Raw genomic sequence first — 18,748 nt, 5'->3', positions numbered from 1 at the left:
TACCTAATACACTTCATGAGTAAGATTCACTAAATTATTAACAAACATCAAAAGTGAATATCAAAATTGTTTGTGTTTTTCTAAATTGATAATGCAACATCACGCCTTTTATCCCCGAAAGGGTAGGCAGAGGTACACATTATGGCAAGTAATGCCGCTATTCAATGTACACCCACTTTTCACCATTTGTGTTATAGGTCCCATTTCTAATTGATTTGTAATTAACTGTACCGTTTACTGTTTTAAAAATCCTCTTCTATGAAATAAATCACAGTTCAAAACCACAGTAGAAAGAAAACCATATAAGTCCTAGTTATAACCAACATATATATAAACCAACATTGTTCGGACATCTGCTCTACATTATTACGTATTTGACTCAATTTTAATGGCGTCAATTTTTAAGGTGATACTAGCTCACCGTCGTCTCGTTTCCTCGTCGTCAAGTAAAAAGTTTATCGATGCCCTACCTCTAATAATCATGCCAAGGTTATCTCTGATAGGTATTCAATTTACCTCCATTAGGGTGAGACCCAGGCTAAATGGAATTAAGTCCGTATTATAACAGTTATAAGAACTACGTTTCTATAAATTGGAATGCTAAGTTTTTATAGCTAAAAGAAACTTAATCAATTTAATTTGCTAGTCCTGGTATCTAAATATATAGACACTTAGGTACTATACATAATATGTTGGGTATCATTTATTAATAACTTATTAATTTGTAGATTTCATCGTACTTTAACGAATGCACGGGTGGTGCGGTAGCTGGGCAACTGGCTGCCACGAACGGGTAGCGGGTTCGATTCTCAACTACAAGAAGCAACTCTTTGTGTGATCCACAAATTGTTGTTTCAGGTCTGGGTGTCATGTGCATGTGAATTTGTATGTTTGTAAACGCACCCACGATACAGGTGTAAATCCTAATCTGGGGCAACGTATCAAAAAAAAAATCTGTACCCGTATTGAAACTAGAAGATTTGAAGCTCATTCAAATCAAACTTCCATAAAATGTGATAAACACTATATAATATCCATTTAAAACCTTTTGTGTAATGTTTTAAAAAGAAATCTAAGACTACATAACATCATCCAAAGCAATCCTATGTTAGGGAAACCCCTTAACCCGGAATTGCGCAACAGAATTAAGGAGCCCAGCTAATTTGTCAACTGCTTTTAGGGTTGGAAGTATCTATTTCGGTAGTAACCACAAGCAATTCTATCTATCTATAGCATCTATACATAGGATTCTTTCACCTAAAGCTATGGTAGGCAATTAAATGGATTATTTCTCTCCAGACTGCCATTTCACCCGCCCTAACTCACTACCCCCGTCTAATTGCAAGTTTCTTCTGAACATCTGCTGTCTTTTAATTAATGATCATGTCCCACCTCCTAAGAAAGTGCTGTATTTTTTATACCCTCCGGTAATACACTTGTCATTAACTTTGTTAAGTATTTTTTTTTTTTAGCTTAGTAGTCGGATAAATGCGAAGAAATAATATTGAGGTCGTCTTAAAAACGTTGTGAGATTTAAACATGTTCTACTGCTTACTACGTGGTTTTTTATCTTTCTAAGGGTTGAGAAATTTTATTATTTTAATCATGTTTTAGAAATTTTAGTGTTTTATTTTTTTAAATGTTAGTTTTCAAAAAAGGTAAATCTTTTCGGTATTGTTACATTAACATAAAAAAATATGCACTTATATAAATACTTTATGATAGTAGAGCGAAAATATGCATTGTACAAAATTATTGTATATAGTTTTCAACTAAAATACACTGTATAACTAGCTCCTTTAACAACAACACCCGGTGAATACCAACAGCTCTATAATACATTGTGCAATACGAAAATTCTAATATAAATTTTATCAGAGGTAAGGCAACTAAAGTGCTTCATACTTTACTATCCTTGATGCTGGCGAACCGTTCGATCTTCATTAGTAAAGACGCTCCTAGTTAATTGCCAATACGCTGGCTAAGTGCCTCTATTTAGTCGCGGTAACTTTAGATTAATAACTATAAAATGTCCCATAAAGTTTACAATAACGTAGTAGGTCGAGAACTTGAGACCTCAGGGAATTAGGTCATATCAGTTAGTTATCGATAGATTCAGAGTTATGATAGGTTAGTTACAATTTGTTTTCTCAGTATAACTAAGTAGTGTTTGATCGTTCACAGTCGATTTTTCGTTTAATAATATCTACCTAAAATTCCTGATCTCAAAAATATGTATCCGAACTTTGGCCTTTGGTGAATTTTCTTCAGCATCATCACAATTTTATTATGATTTTAGACTTAAAATCAAAATGGAAGCGCTTTTTTATTTCAAATAGCAGCTATAAAAAATCCTCGGAGAGCACTCAACATAACCCAGTTATTTATTATTTTTAATTCTGCAACTAACCATTCTTTTTATAGAAATTCTGTTAATAACTCACTCTTTTCATTTTTAGTTCTGAAAGCACTATTTAGTTTCTTATTAATTAAAATAATTTGAAAGATATAATTTTTATAGATGCCACATTCAACTTTTATTGGTTTTAAAATCAGATTAAAATGAAATTAGAAGTGTCTTCAACTGATAAGTGTATCAGAAAATACCCACTGTTGATCATGTATACTGGCATTGCCTACGTCAATGGAAAGCAGGCGCAGTGGTTTGTATGCTCATTAATATTCCGAACTCCAAAATGATCATCACAGACCAAAACGACAAGAGTCGTTTAAATATAAATCCTTCGGACTTTTAAAAGCAGTTTTTTATATCTGACATTTTTTACTCCACACATTTTTTGAGCTCCATTTTATTTTGCACCACCAAGCTTTGATCCCTAGGCTGCAGTCGAAATGTACTATGTCGGATTTAAATCGTAGGTCTCGATGGACATTTTTATACCTGACTTGATATTGGACAGCAAATAGGTACGGAACCCGCTTACCTCGGCTCTGAAATCTCCCTGCGGTTTATACATGAACAGATTTTTAATATTCCCAAGCTAGGAAGGTCACTTTTCTCTATTATACTTATATCATTTTTTGCACAATGGTATAATACCATTCTTTCGATCGCGTAATATTACATTTCTCCATACTATTATATTTTAATGATTTTGGATATTTTTTTCCTGTTCCTTCTTCAGATACGGAAAAATCCCTTACGAATTACAAATATTTTGCTGAATGTAGGCAAAAATAGTTTGTAAACAAAAATAGACGTTGTTGGCTACAAGACTTTATTGACAACAAGCGTTCCATTATGCTTTTTGTTCCCACGGTAAATAACTCTTGGCTACTATTTCCATTCATACTTCGCCAAAGACAATCAGAATCAGTACAATGAATGGAATGAGCTAGTCTTCTTTCGTTCCTAGCCTCAGGTACGACTTTGTGATGGAAATAGACTTCTAAAAGTACAAGAGAGGAATCCTTTGCTACGTCCTGAAACCGCTATAAAACTGGTCTTAGAGGGGTAAATTGTTTTTGTGCCCTTAGGCGCTTTGCATCGTCTGGAAGCAAGAGGGACCGGGAAATATTAAGCGGTTGCTATCCCCTTTAAGTGAACCTTACGACGCGACGGCGACGATGTAACACTACGTACCTACTCAGTCTCTACTCGTTTCACACTGTTTGAAGAAATGTAATAAAAAATAAGCTTCATTTTAGAAAAATCTTGAACTTCAATCGCAGTATTCTCAACGGTGCCGACGAAATTATTTCTTTTGGCATCAGCTGCAGAATTCCTTTATCGTAATAAAAATGGCACAAAAGGGAATACTAAAATTGTCTACAAAGAAATAAATGGATAATTTAAGTTGACTCGTCCGAGTACTTTATTGAGACCGAGTAACTTTTATGAGGGTATAAAATAAATCAATGTGACAAAAATGGTATAATCAACAATGATTAAATGTAGTTTTGGAGAAAAAATAAACCATTCTAAATTGAAAAGCTATATCGGATTGGTGGATGAAAATAAACATTATGGAGATTGTGAAAAAACTCAAGAATAACTTTAAGACGGCTCTAAGAGTATTGGGACCATATTTTGTGAGCGGTCCTCAATTACAACAGGTGCGCGAAGGGATTCAAGAAAGTACTTGAGGCGCAGATACTTTTATTTTTCTTTAAAAATATTCGGAAGACGGAATTGAGATTGGATTTATTTAGATACAAGAATTACGAGAGTCTTAAGATTTACGAAGCAAAAAATATTGGAGCAAAATATTCGTTGGCTTGATAAAGTTGATAACTCTGTCGACAAAATCCAAGATTACGGTGTCTGCGTAGCGGTATCTCAAGTCATTGCCTTACTTACGACTAAAATCTGGTCTTAATGTTGCCTTTTCAGCCTATTGTGTGCGCCGTGAAGGCTCAATTCATACTGGCTTTAACGGCTTTTAACAAACTCAAGAAACTAGAAGCTTTTAACCGGAGAGGAAGTGAATCGGAATTGTTGCATGTTAGGTAGCTCCGTGACGGTGGAAACTTGTAATATTTATGTACAACAGGATAAAGAAAATTCTTACTTACGTAATGCTTCAAGCTGTATTCTTAAGTCAAAATTTATTTGGATATCCATATGATAAACCTTTTTAGGCACACATTGGTTACACAAATCACACATATTATGCTAAAAAGAGCTCCTACACGATTACTATTGCAACGAGTTGCACAAACGTGACGATACAACATCATTATTATGTTGTGAATTCGTGATACAAGAATATTAACAAACACTACTATTAATAAAAAATACATGTAACATTAACTTCCACAAAAAGACACGCCAAACGTTAAACGTACCACATTTCACGATGCAATATTCAAATAGATCTAACAATTCCATTTCGAAACCCATCTCTCACGGAGACGCGAGCATCAGCAATTTCAAACGTTATATTTTAAGTTTTCTCAGCCGGGACAAACAATATTATGGGTACCTTTCCTAGTAATCTCATCTGCTACGCCGTCGGTAAGGCGGACACATTGTTCCACCTTTATCTCAGGTAAATTACGTTTGGGCTCAGGTATTCCTTGCCGCCTGTCTTTTGTTTTGTTTCTTGTGTAATTGCAGTTTTAGTTTTAATAAATCTTTGTGTTCATTGATTGTTTTAATTGTGTTGTTTGATGTTTAATTATTTTGATTGCTTTTTCGTTCTTGATTGGACATCATATCAATAGGTGATGTCGTTCAATTGGGTTATTTATTTTTAATTATCCGAATTCAAAAAAGGAGGTTCTCTGTTTGACCTGTTATGTATGTCTGTTTGTGTGTGATTATGTCGCGTTTGGCTGAACCGATTTCGATGCGGTTTCCAGCATAGTATTTAGGACAAGATTTTAGTAATATTACCTGACTTAAATAAAATGCAATCGGTAAAGAATATAGAAGGCTATCTATACTTGCTATTTTGTATGTCATTTAATACATTTACTTTTACTTGTTTTTACCTGTATTACAAAACCAACGGTGTTATATTCAATCTCTCTCAATATTCTTAGCAGAAAATCGCTGACAACTTAACTCAATACAGCTTCGTATCGTAACTTAACAATTTTCTTCTATAAAACCCAAGCTGATACACTGTAACCTGGTTCACGAAACATTTTGTATACATTTTACCCTACACCGTTAGCATCCAATAATATTCAAGGATAGCGTGCTGCGGTTTCTATGCGAATAAACTTAAAATTTAATTAAATCAGGAGCTGTTTCCCCCCACGTCCACCCGTCAGCGATGATGTTTGTAGTCTGAGCAAATAGCGGTCGGGGCAAAGACAATTTTGCTTGGAGCCTCGCTCGGTAGAGTAGTTAATAGTGATAGTAGTCTTGGTTGTGTTTTTAAAGTTTAAGATATAGAGGTTGTTGGTGAAATATTGAACCTGTGCCCTTAGTACGAGTTAAATAATTGAAACGAGACTCGCTCAGCGCTCTGATTTGTTGATTTATTTGAGCCGGCCAATCAGAGCGCCGAATGCACACAGGTTTCGATTACTTTAAACGTAAAGCAAACTCGTAGTAAGGATACTGTTTCATTTTTATTTAATCAGGAAATTAACTTCATTGAGTGGTACATATATTGGGAGGATTACCTGATATCTAACGTTATATTCTTTTTCTAGTTGAATGACGTTAGCAACTGCTAAAAAGCAATTGCAGGTCTTAATAATACCTTTATTTCTATTCATTGTGCTTTATTAAAATGTAATCTTACATAAAATAAATAAAATATTTTAATATCATTAAAAAGGATATTAATACAGGTATCTAAAAATAAAACTCATTAGCAGCCTTCATTAGAAACGGACAAGTAATTCGACACTCCCTAATCAAAACATATGACCCGTACCATACCTTTTTGGTGGAATCCTAAAAAACTATCAGATTAATAGGTGAAAATGTGGGCAGTCTGTAATAGGTAACCCGATATTTATTAAGTCAGCAATTAGTGAATAAACAGAGGTTCTCTGGGCATTTAATTTCTGGTCCGCAGGGGTTTAATTAAGAGCACGCTGGGGCAAACGATAAATTAATGTGGAACAGGATTTTTGAGACACTCCTCTATCTCTTTGGTGGCCGATTTAGTGGCACGCGCCAGGAATGTAGTATTTTCTATTGCGAATTTTCTTAGAGTAAAGAAAATTTTAATAATATTTTGTTATTGGGTCCATTTTTTCTCTTAGATTTGATTGAGGAAATATCACTGAGATCAAACATCGAAATGTCGCGGAGAACTCTAAATGGCAAACCCATTAAGGAGTCAAAAAGCGTGATGTATATAAAAGATAATTATTATTTTGTATTAGTTCACAAATTGATATTTTCCTGATAAACATTCAGACATACTTACCTAGTTCATTTGGTATGTTATGGTGGCCACACACGTAGAGGTGTACCTGTGCGCGGTATATCGGGACTGAAGACTTGTGCAAGTATACCGGAGCGTGTGTGTAACAAAACTTGCACAAGTTACCTGTTTTTTTTTGTACATTTGATGGGTCAACGTTTGGCCGTTATCTCACCTGATGATAAGTGATGATGCGGCCTACGATGGAGCACATCTGCCCATAAGCAACCTATTCACTCGGGCTTTGAAGACACCCAGGTTATACTCATCAGGAAACACAGACTCTGGCAAGGAGTTCCACTCCCTAGCAGTTCGCACAAGGAAGCTTGAAGCGAAGCGCTTCGTGCGAGTGGGTGGGATATCTACCTTCAATCGACTATACTTATCTACCGACTTGATAAGTAAGTAAGTACTAATAAGTACTACATCCTTAATAATTACAGTATTGTAACTTACTGACCATATTAACAATATCTATGAACAAGAAAAAAAAAAACGAAACAAAATCACATTCCTACAGTTTATTTCATTCACAAACAAACATTTACTCAAATATAGACCTTATTCACTCCGGCAACAGTTCATCATACGGCACTTGTTCCAACAATACAGACAAATTCTCCACAACAGCCGTACTAAGGGATTGACAGATGGATGGGCCTACGTCTGCGACAATTTTACGCCACATTTCATTCAGGATCTTGTTGATTTGGTCACCTGGAAAGTACAAGCGAATGAACTCGTTGGATCCGTCTTAGAAACTATAAAATTACATAGTTCTACAGAATTATGTTCATATTGGTCAAAGTATATTATTATGAGTCCTGTGTATTCAAGTATTTAGTTTGTGCCTTCACTGGTTTATCTCAGGTTAATCTACCCAGGGTGCTCTTAAGGTCTCTCTTTATATTTGATTACCAGGTGTAATAGGGTGGCTGGTCAGTTATGTCTTCAATTGAACTTTAATATATTGGAAGATACTGGAGACTCTGCATGAAAGATTTTCATGCAATGACTTCTCCCATCTATGGTGAGGCGAAAAGGAGTGTCAGACACTTACTGACTAAAAACCCCCGTTACTATTCTTGCTCTTCGATCCGGAGCCCCGGTAACCCGCTAGGTAGGTATTCTAACGCTTACGATCAAGTTCTAAGAAGCTACTTAATTCTAAGTTGGAGTTAAGTCTAATGCATTTTGAGATTGTGTCACAGATACAAGCGTCAAATACATTAATATACAAAAAACCTTAGAGTTAATAAATATTTATGTGTTTAACATTTGTAATAACATAATCCGATTTAAAGATCTAGTACCTGAAGTACTTTTTGCTGTTAACATTAAAATAAAAATAAAAAACAATGATTTAAAACAAAGCGTTTTTTGAAGGACGAATTTACTATTCATAACGTATTCAATAACACAAATAACCCTATAAGCAAAAGGCATTGACCTAGTGTCTAAAAATAACATATGATATATCATGTTTATGCATTGATTTGAAGTATAGCCAATCGTCTAAATTAACAAACAGAAAAACATGCAATTCGTCCGCCCATTTACTAAACTTTTTTGACATAAATTGTTATACTTTATTGTTATCGTGTGGTGAAATGCTTCCGTAGCGATCAATCAAAAATTTTTGCCAGTTTTTGCGTAGTTCAGCCTTAGAATACCTAAGTAAACCCTATTTCATATGCATTGGTATTCTATAGGGAACAAATAAAATGGATTTCATACTATGTTAGATTAAACTAAATGTTTCGTGTTTACGAAAACAGTTTACAGACACAGTGGATAGCCAAACAGTGTATTACATTTTAATAGAGTTTACTCAAACATTTTACAAGTAATTTATTTCAACCAAAAGCTATTACGGGTTTAATTTAGTGCATTATCTTTTGAGCACAAATTATTATTATGTAATATGTTTTATATACCTACTTATAAAGTTCAATATCGCAAAAGTAACGAGAGGTTATAAGTTTCAATGTCTGGAGTAGGTAATTATTATTGGGTTTTATAAAATTAATTCACACTGCATAAAGTGATGGTTTGGACAAGTAGAAAGGATGGATAAAACCAGATTTACGGAAAAAGTATACGGAGTGGATAGAAAAGCAAAAGATAGAAGGGCCAAATTAAAAACACCCTTAACCTACGAGCATGCATGAAAAAAGAGCCTATTCCTTTTTAAAAGGCCGGCAACCCCTCCTTTGACTCCTCTGGTACAACACGGTAGGAGTCATTGGGTGTCCATGAGATGCGCTGATCGCTTACCATCATGTGATCATGAAAAAAACGGCATGTAGGTATACATGTATACAACTATACAGTGTAGTGAAATTTACTCACCTAAAGTAGGATCATTTAAGAGATTTTCCAGTCTAAATGATGCTTTTTCCACTTCATATTTAATATCGTGTTTGTATATTTTCCAATAAATTTTACCATCAGCTCCTTCGACATGCTCGTACCAAAAACGAATATGTAAAAGTGTGTTTTCTGAAAATTCATAAAAATATCATCAGATTTTATGTCTGTATATTGACACCACATGATATATATCATACGAGATAATGATGACTTTGAAATACATTCTTGTTGATAATTTTAAAGTATTAACTGCCGAAAGAAAACCATCGAAGGCAAATCCTCCACTAAGCGTGGCAGTTAACGTCTTAAGGGCTTCCAACGAAAAAAAAACGGTTTAATACATACCCCACGGTATGTATTTTTCTATTAACTTATTATACATTTGTTTGTCTTTATTCGGTCGTATATATTGCATTTTTTTTTCGGTAACAAAATGTGACATGAGAATGTGATCCGTATTTGACACTCACTATAGTAGTATATTACTTAGCAGAGGAACTTGAACATAAATCACTATCCTATATAATATGTATGTTGATGCTTACTCAAATGTATGGCAGAGTCTCCATTTGATTTCACTGGTATTAAAAGTACTTTGCCGCTTAAGTCATAATTGTTCTTCACATCCAAGGTGACCAGAGCGTCCGCAAGTATCATTTTGTTCTCTAAATCAAATCTAAAACAAAAACGCCATGTGTGATTGAAATACAATAATAAATATGTTATTTTTATAGGGACAAAAAAACTTATGTTGAAATTATGGTTTCTTTTTTCTGATGATTGTATGATGATGATTTCTGATGATGATGTATATTTGACATATTCTATAATGAACAAGATATTATTAAATAAGATAAATTCGTTGAAAAATAGTTATGAGATTATTTTATTTAAGCCCCTGACTAGACATATTTGTCATTAAATGAGTCAATTTAGTTGCTATTGTACTTAATATAAGATTGTAACAAATATTAGATAGTAGTTAGACAACATCAAATTATATTCATAGCCTGACCTTTTTATCCATCCAAAATACTCATTCCGAAATCACTATTAAGAACGTTCACGGATTTTTAATCCAAGTTTCGAAGTCCGGACAAGAAAACTTAGGGAACAAAGCTCAAATGTAATGAATATGCAAAAATGTATTTGCATCAATTTAACGAAGCTGGCTAGCAAGTTTGAATCAAATTTCGCTCGATCATTGCGCGGTTTTTCACACCATTACTCCTTTTGTTCTCGATGAATCATCGTCTGAGCCTAATTATTACATCGGACCCTTTAAGTTAAGGCGCCTTCATAATATTATTCGTAATTAAAAGGCGCGAAGCTAATTGTCCGTGAGTCATGACGTCGTTTGTAAGGCGCATAGTTCATTATGGATTTATTTAAGGTACCTACTGCTCGTAGAATATTTTTTAAATTAATTAATCAATTACGTAATAAGAAAAACCATTTTTTTTTATTAATTATGTAATTAGAAAACGAATTGGTTTTCCTTAAATAAGTGTCGTCAGCTTAATCGTATCCAATACATTGTTTTTTAACTAGCAAGCTTGCACTCAAATCTTGTAACGAGGTGATCCGACAGAGAACTAAAGTTATGGCAGCCACACACGATCCAGTATACTTGGGATCGTGTGTGGCTGCTATTACCGACGTAGCTCAAAGGATTAGCAAGCTGTAGTAGCAGTGGACTGGTCACATTTAGTGAAGAACCGATGACCGTTGGGGTAAACGTGTTCTAGAGGGAGACCGCGTCTAGGCAACCGTTGTGTAGGGCGCCTTTCAGCTAGGTGCAGTGACGATGCTGGTAGTGGTTGGATGCTTAGAGCTGAAGATCGAGGTCAGAGGCGTGCCATTAGAGAGGTCTATGTCCAACAGTGGATGAGAACAGACTAATAATGATGATGAAGAAGTTTGCACTAAGCAGTACATGTTTTGGTTTCTGAAATCTTGCTTAACAAGATAAAATTCTGTAATTAACTTCAGCCACAAAGATTTTTTATTCTTACCTTTTTCAAGACAGGAAAATATCCCTTCTAACAGAATTTTAATTGTAGACTAGGACAGCGGCAAGATAAAACAATTAACGAATTAAAAAATTAAGCTGACGTAATTGAATTTGTTAATGTCGAGTTTGTCCTCGGAAAGCCTCTAAGTAATTTGAGGAAAAGTCATATTTGCTCATAATAAAGCCTTTTTAATTATACTTTTATTTTATTATTATAACTTTTGTGAGACACTAAATTAATCTTCTATACATATAATAAAATCGTAGAAAAGTGCTGTCTGTACATTGAAAATAAAAATAAAAAAAATAGCAGGGGTTATTGTTATGTCGATGTCGAACCCAAAAATGTAATTAACTTTTTTTTTGTCTGTTTGTCTGTTTGTCTGTTTGTCTGTTTGTCTGTTTATCTGTTTGTCTGTTTGTCTGTGTGTCTATGCGCGCTAATCTCAGAAACGGCTGATCCGAGTTGGATGCGGTTTTCACGAATATATTGTGGTATGCTTCAATTTACATTTAGTGTTTGTTTCATGTTAATCGGTTCATAAATAAAAAAGTTATGTCAAATTAAAGAATCACGTCGAACACTATTCTATGCTTATACCATTAATATCCGCCACTATTTGACGGATTTGGTTGAAATTTGGTACATATATAGTTTAAAACCTTAGAAAGGACATAGGATAGTTTTATTTCAAAAATCAAAAAATAAAAATAGAAATAGATCGCGCTATGGTTTCGTTACATTCATTTGGTTGGGTATCGGCCGAGCGCTTCGGTACTATCGTAGAAAAAGTGTATTATCAGTCGTATGACTATTTGTCTGTAGTGGTCCTGCTGTTTCGTATATTCTAAATAAATTGGTTTCGTTGTATTTGTCAATTAATAAGTTTATTTGTTGGGTTTTTCTGGTTAAATTATTTAACGTAGGTTTAGTTTGATATCGATTATTAGTAGTTACTGTAGTTAGTTTTTTAATAAAATTGTAAGTCTAATTTATTAATTAATTAGATAGATTAGATTTAAGTCGTTTCTTTTAAATTATTTAGTTTAAGCTTGGTTATTATAGCATAGAGGATAGGTTGTAATATAATTTCTTTTTTAATTGTTATTAATTCGTAATTCGTAGCTTTCTTTAGTTTTAAGTTAGTTTTCATCTTAAGTTCGGAAAGATTATAATATTTCTTTAGTTTAAGTCCGTTTTTAAACAATTTTTTCAATGCCTTAAGTGAGTATACATCTATTAAATTCAAACGCAGAGCTCATTATGTTGATTTTTGAAGAGTTCCCTGGAATATCTTCTACGTCTCATTTTTGAAGAGATTCCGCGAGATTGGGAACTATGTGGTTAAAACCAAAAATTTGCCGGAAGTCACTATTCCACGCGAACGAAGTCGCGGGCAAAAGCTAGTTATTACTAAATTAATTCTTACATAACTGTTTGAAGAGGAACTGTCGTCGCCGCGTCGTGTGTCGAGGAATGCTGCTCATGAATATGAGAATCTAGCATGGCTTGAAACTAGTCGAGTTCCTCGTCAAACAGTTACGTGAGTAAGCCGATAACATAAAATAATTAATATACTTTTGTTATTTTTTATAGTTTAACATGAATGTTTTTAAAGGCATAGCTGATATTTTTGATTCATTTTGATGCAAATGTAAATTAGTTGTTAAAATAACATTTCATTATAATATTTAACATTCCTTAAAATAATATTTCTTTATTAATAAAACATTCATAATTTAAATTATCATTCGTTTTGCTTTTAATTAAAAACAAAACAAAGAGTACCTGCCAAAAGTAAATAAAATGAATTGTGAACGCTCATTCATCAGTTAATTAAATATTATGATTCTATATTTTTTAAACTTTAAATAAAATAACGAATCAAAATTCTAGGTAATTTTAATGAAATAATAAAGTGTTACCTATTTTAAAATGATAAAATTAATTGTTAATTTAAATCACAGTTTCATTTTACATAGAGTTATAAAAATATTATTGCAATATTTACTTGTGGCGACACATGACGTGACTAGTGACCGATTGCAGAATTCGCACATAGACGATTGACGAATAAAAAAACAGATTTATTATATAAATCCTACACGCATATGAAGTTTACATGCGAATAACCTAGATAGAAAATCCCAACGAACAACAGTTGGGCAGAAAGTTTTGCAGCCACGATCACCTCGCCTGGTCGAATGATCCTCCTTTTCTTAGGGACTTTCTTACATAGCTTACAGGGAGGTTTCTTAAATAGTTTAGTATCTGTGGAAACAGTCACATTGTTAGCGTTACCTATAGTTAATGGTCACAGCTTAGCTTTTTTGTATTTTTGTAGCATAGCTACATACCACATCTCTGGTAGAAAAGCACCCTAAGACATTAGTGGTCCAGGTATCTAACCTGGACCTGTATTTTACTAACAAGTGTACCAATTGTTCGTTATATTACATTTATGGAATACTACTGTTAACCCTACCTATCAAAACGCTACAACACTAATGTAACAAGATATCATCACAACTTAGTACACAACTTGTCCCACTATTGTGACATTCAACCGACTAATGTGAGTTGTGAAATGTGGGATTTCATCTTCCTCATATCATTTTGATATATGGAGATATTCAAAACCATTTCTCGGATACTTATCTGGTCAATTACCTCGTAGGCTTTTCATATCAGGAAACATTTGTCACAAATGTTATGATATATTATTTTGTTTGAAATATTTATCTTACTAATATTATAAATGCGAATGTTTGTGAGTTTATGTGTTTGTGTGTATGTTTGTAACTCAATCACGTCAAAATGGTTGCGGGGATCAGAATGAAAATTGGAGCAGGGGTTTTAGTCGGGACTTTTTCGCTGGCAGACGTTAGGTTTGTCAGAAAAACTGGTGAATTTGAATCTATCTATCTCTAGATAGATTTTGTACTTCAGTTAACACAATGTGAGTAATGATCCCCATTTAATAATAGGAGAGTCGACTAACATAATATTAGTGATGTAATTAAGTGCACAAATCTGAACTTTGTGCTCTTTTTTTCAGCTGGCTTTGGAGTTGGACCCGACACCCCTTGTATCCAGTATGACATAACATATGACTTCTCGATCAACGAGTGAAGCACTGCTTAAATACTTATTCAAATACAACTAAGCTCACCTCTAAATGAATGCAAAGATTATGATAATGATTGATTGAATACCGTAATAATTAATCAACTTTACAGAATTTCACCGAAATTGACGCTAAATTGAATTTAAAGGTTAATTATTTTGGTGCAGAACATTTTAATAGGCCCTTAATTGGTTGCCCGGTATTTGCACAAACGGTCATAACCTGATAATTAATTATATTGCGTAAAGATTATAACGAACCATTTTACAGTCAATGATAGTAAACATTGTTTGCAAAATTGTTTTATTGTTTACGATTGTTTTTTGTATTATCATTAAAGTATTTTTTACTCTTAATCACCAAATTAGTTATGAATATATTATAACCTTAACAATTTAAGGCATTTTATAGTCATACTTATAGGATAGTGCAGAAATATATCCTGAAGCAATTTGTCTAAAATCCTCACAATTTCGTTAATAATGCCTGTACCCTTTTAGTATGACTTTGTTTTTGTAATCGTAGTTTAAACTACGACTCTCTTGTGAGCGTTCGGCGCTCTTATTGGTAGGCCAATCAGAGTGCCGAACGAGCTCTTGTGTCGATAACTATATACGTAAAGCAAACTCACACTAAGGGTACTGATGTATCGCAACAGCTAGACAGGTAATATCCTTCTACTAACGAAATAAAATCTAAAAAGAAACTTACTTCAAATTTTCCAAATGCAGTTTCGATAACCCTGTGAAATAATTGTCTTTGAATGTGACCTTGAATCCTTGTTTATTTGGCAAGTACACAGTCATCTCTGACACATACAATGGGTCTAAGGGTGGAAGACCTCTCTCTGGGTCTCCTTGAGAAAACTGGTGTAAAGAATCTCGAGCTGATTTTAAGGCACATTCATTTAGGTTTGGATCATTTCTTGAACATGAAGAAATGTAGGAAGCTGAAACAGAAAATTCATCCTTATTATCATAACATTACCATTGATTTCTGGACTTAGGCATCTCCAATACAACGCCCAGAACTTAATCTTTAGCTCTTTGATAGATAGAGTGATTAATTGATAATCATGAAATAATTTCCCCCCCTCAAAATAAGGCACTTCACTTAGTATTCTAATCTACATTTCAGTAGATTAACAAAAATTAAACAAGTACATGATAATATTTATTAAATTTATTTTTTATTTCTTCCATTATTTTTAACATAGCAACACGTTGTGTCGATGCGTTATAATATAATTTATATGTCATACTGACGCAACCTTTATAACATTAAAATAATGTAACAAGACACCTGCAGACCTGCATACATTCTAAATGTTTAGTTCAATAGTTTTTGTTAGTCAAATACCGCGTTGATTTAGTGTCTCATTGACCTTTTCATTTTTGAAAAACTTCTTAAGCTAATCTAGTTTGTTTTTGGCAACAAAAAACATAAGACCAAAATGTTTTAATTATAATCATCATATATCATCCACTTAAAAATAAATAAATCAAAGATTGAATTTTAAAATTAGGGTACTTTTCCACCAGAGATGTGCTGTGCTACATTGCTGTAGATGCATTTGGTATCCACTAATCATATTTATTGGTACATACACATAGCTTAGTACTTGTGGAAACGGATTCAACCAAGATTTTTTTTTATATAAATGGAAGGATGCGTGCTATGGATGTGTATTATACATGATCGCGAGTGGTGAAGCTATATGCAGAGCAGAGTAACTACAGCAACTACTTAGCGACGACACCTTTTTTTATAGCATATCTTACTCGCACCGCTACATTACTTAGTATCAATGGAAACGATCAATAGTTTTACAGCTTAACTATTACATCCTCGCATATAGTTACATAGCACATCTCTGTTTTAACAGCACACTAAATACTTAACAAAAAACAAATACTCACGTAGTCCCATAGAAAAGACACTAGAAACAAAAATACTCATAAACAAAATCAAAAGCAACATTTTAATAATAAAAACCAACTGACAGACTCCAGGGAAACATGCGTAACTGTCCTACGCTACCTTGTTCTCCGTTATATAAACTAATAAAGTAAAAATTACATGTTCCAGCCTCTTCATTAGATAACGTAAACACACAACCCTTCATTTTCAGTCAACACGTGAAACCTTGTTCACGTGGATGTGTACTTAGTAACATTTTCAACAATCCCTTTCAAAATGATTTTCTGACTTAATTTCTACTCCATTTCTGGTTTTGTACTGATTCTTAAGCGACGTTGTAGTGTAAAAGAAGCAATGTATAGTGTCCAATTTAATATTGTTTAATTAATTGTTACATAATTCAATTGAAGTATAATGAAATTGTATATTATCAATGTATTTATTGAAAATTGTACTTTATTTTATTAGTGTTAGATATTATTTCAGATTGTATAGTTATTTGCGTAATATTTTGTAATGTGTAGTATGACGTAAATAACATTTTTATTTAGTGTAATAATAGTATACTCTAGTTTGATATTTAAGTATACTTTGTGTGTTAAATGCGTCAACTCTATTTGTGAATGCTAAATAACTTAATTATGAAACCTGAATTATACAGATACTAGCTTCCGCCCGCGACTCCGTCCGCGCGCATGTCGGTCTTCGCGTGGATGTTTTATTTCTCCGTTTTGAGTAACTCTGACAATGACATCGTGGACACAAATACGGCGAGGCCCATAATAATTAAGGAGATCCCTCTATTGAGCTACTGCTGTTGAGCTCGCGTTCTGTAGAATAAAACTGAAAAATATTTTTTTTTCTACATATTTTTCCAGCATAAACGGTATCCTATTTTAAATTATCAGATAATAAAGTATAATTATACCAAGTTTTATCGAAATTGAACCGTTCGTTTTCACGTGACGCCTGAACATACAGACAGAAAAAAAAATTTAATCACATATTTGGGTTTGGTATCGATCCAGTAACACCCCCTGCTATTTATTCTTTCAATATTTTCAATGTACAGAATTGACCCTTCTACAGATTTATTATAATATGAATGAATGAATGAATGAATGAATGAGTGTTATAAACGTAAGAGTAGACAAATATAATCAGAAAGCTCCGAACTGCTAAGCTATCGGGAGTTATACGTGTTATTGTGAGTCAACCATTAAAGATAGACATTTGCTGTCGTGGAATATTTTTTAAACAATTTTAAGGAGAATATTTCCGTCATACATGATTTCTGTGTAGCTTTAACCATAAAGGCTGCACACGCGACGGAAACTTCAAAAATGGAGTAAGTTCTCCTATTTTCCCAACATTTCCCTTCACTGCTCTGCTCCTATTGATCGTAGCGTGATGAAAAGTATACTATAACCTGCCCAGGAATATGAAGAACAATTGTGCCAAGTTTCGTTGAAATCTGTCAAGTGGTTTTTGTTTCTATAAAGAACATACAGACAGACAGACAGACAGACAGACAGACAGACAGACAGACAGACAGACAGACAGACAGACAGACAGGCAGACAGGCAGACAGACAGACAGACAGACAGACAGACAGACAGACAGACAGACAGACAGACAGACAGACAAAAAATTTTCTGATTGCATTTTTGGCGTCAGTATCGATCACTAATCACCCGCTGATAGTTATTTTGGAAATATATTTCATGTACAGAATTGACCTCTCTACAGATTTATTATAAGTATAGCTTTTGCCCGCGACTTCGTTCGCGTGGAATAGTGACTTCCGGCAAATTTTTGGTTTTAACCACATAGTTCCCGATCTCGCGGAATCTCTTCAAAAATGAGATGTAGAAGATATTCCAGGGAACTCTTCAAAAATCAATATAATGAGCTCTGCGAGCTTTTGAATTTAATAGACGTATACTCACTTAGGGCATTGAAAAAATAGTTTAAAAACGGACTTAAACTAAAGAAATATTATAATCTTTCCGAACTTAAGATGAAAACTAACTTAAAACTAAAGAAAGCTACGAATTACGAATTTATAACAATTAAAAAAGAAATTATATTACAACCTATCTTCTATGCTATAATAACCAAGCTATAATTTAAAAGAAACGACTTAAATCTAATCTATCTAATTAATTAAGAAATTAGACTTACAATTTTATTAAAAAACTAACTACAGTAACTACTAATAATCGATATCAAACTAAACCTACGTTAAATAATTTAACCAGAAAACCAGGAAAACCCAACAAATAAACTTATTAATTGACAAATACCACGAAACCAATTTATTTAGAATTTCAATGTACAGACAGCACTTTTCTACGATTTTATTATACGTATAGATATAGATTTTTAAAATAAAAACCTATGTCCTTTCTAAGGTTCTAAACTATATCTGTACCAAATTTCAACCAAATCCGTCAAAT

At 33.4% G+C, this 18,748-nt stretch overlaps 1 protein-coding gene across 1 annotated transcript; it reads right to left on the bottom strand.

Annotated features, from left to right (window-relative positions):
* Positions 1 to 7,360: 7,360 nt before the first annotated feature.
* Positions 7,361 to 16,406, bottom strand: LOC118276414 (circadian clock-controlled protein daywake). Its single transcript, XM_035594713.2, has 5 exons — positions 16,289 to 16,406; positions 15,081 to 15,318; positions 9,773 to 9,903; positions 9,207 to 9,356; positions 7,361 to 7,571 (listed from the first exon to the last, which is right to left on the bottom strand). The coding sequence occupies exons 1-5, from the start codon at positions 16,347 to 16,349 to the stop codon at positions 7,420 to 7,422; spliced, it is 732 nt and encodes a 243-aa protein (XP_035450606.2). The 5' UTR covers positions 16,350 to 16,406; the 3' UTR covers positions 7,361 to 7,419.
* Positions 16,407 to 18,748: the final 2,342 nt, after the last annotated feature.

Source organism: Spodoptera frugiperda, chromosome 31, assembly GCF_023101765.2.
Source record: "Spodoptera frugiperda isolate SF20-4 chromosome 31, AGI-APGP_CSIRO_Sfru_2.0, whole genome shotgun sequence".
NCBI lineage: Eukaryota > Metazoa > Arthropoda > Insecta > Lepidoptera > Noctuidae > Spodoptera > Spodoptera frugiperda.
The sequence above is the reverse complement of the archived record's forward strand: the minus strand, read 5'-3'. Positions and strand labels throughout refer to the sequence as shown.

Excerpts from the sequence above, each read along its gene's own strand:
- LOC118276414 (XM_035594713.2), bottom strand. The coding sequence starts at position 16,349 with ATGTTGCTTTTGATTTTGTTTATGAGTATTTTTGTTTCTAGTGTCTTT. Across the intron at positions 9,357-9,772 it reads AGACTCTGCCATACATTTGA|AAAACACACTTTTACATATT; the intron begins GTAAGCATCAAC and ends ATGAATTTTCAG. Across the intron at positions 7,572-9,206 it reads CTTAAATGATCCTACTTTAG|GTGACCAAATCAACAAGATC; the intron begins GTGAGTAAATTT and ends TGTACTTTCCAG.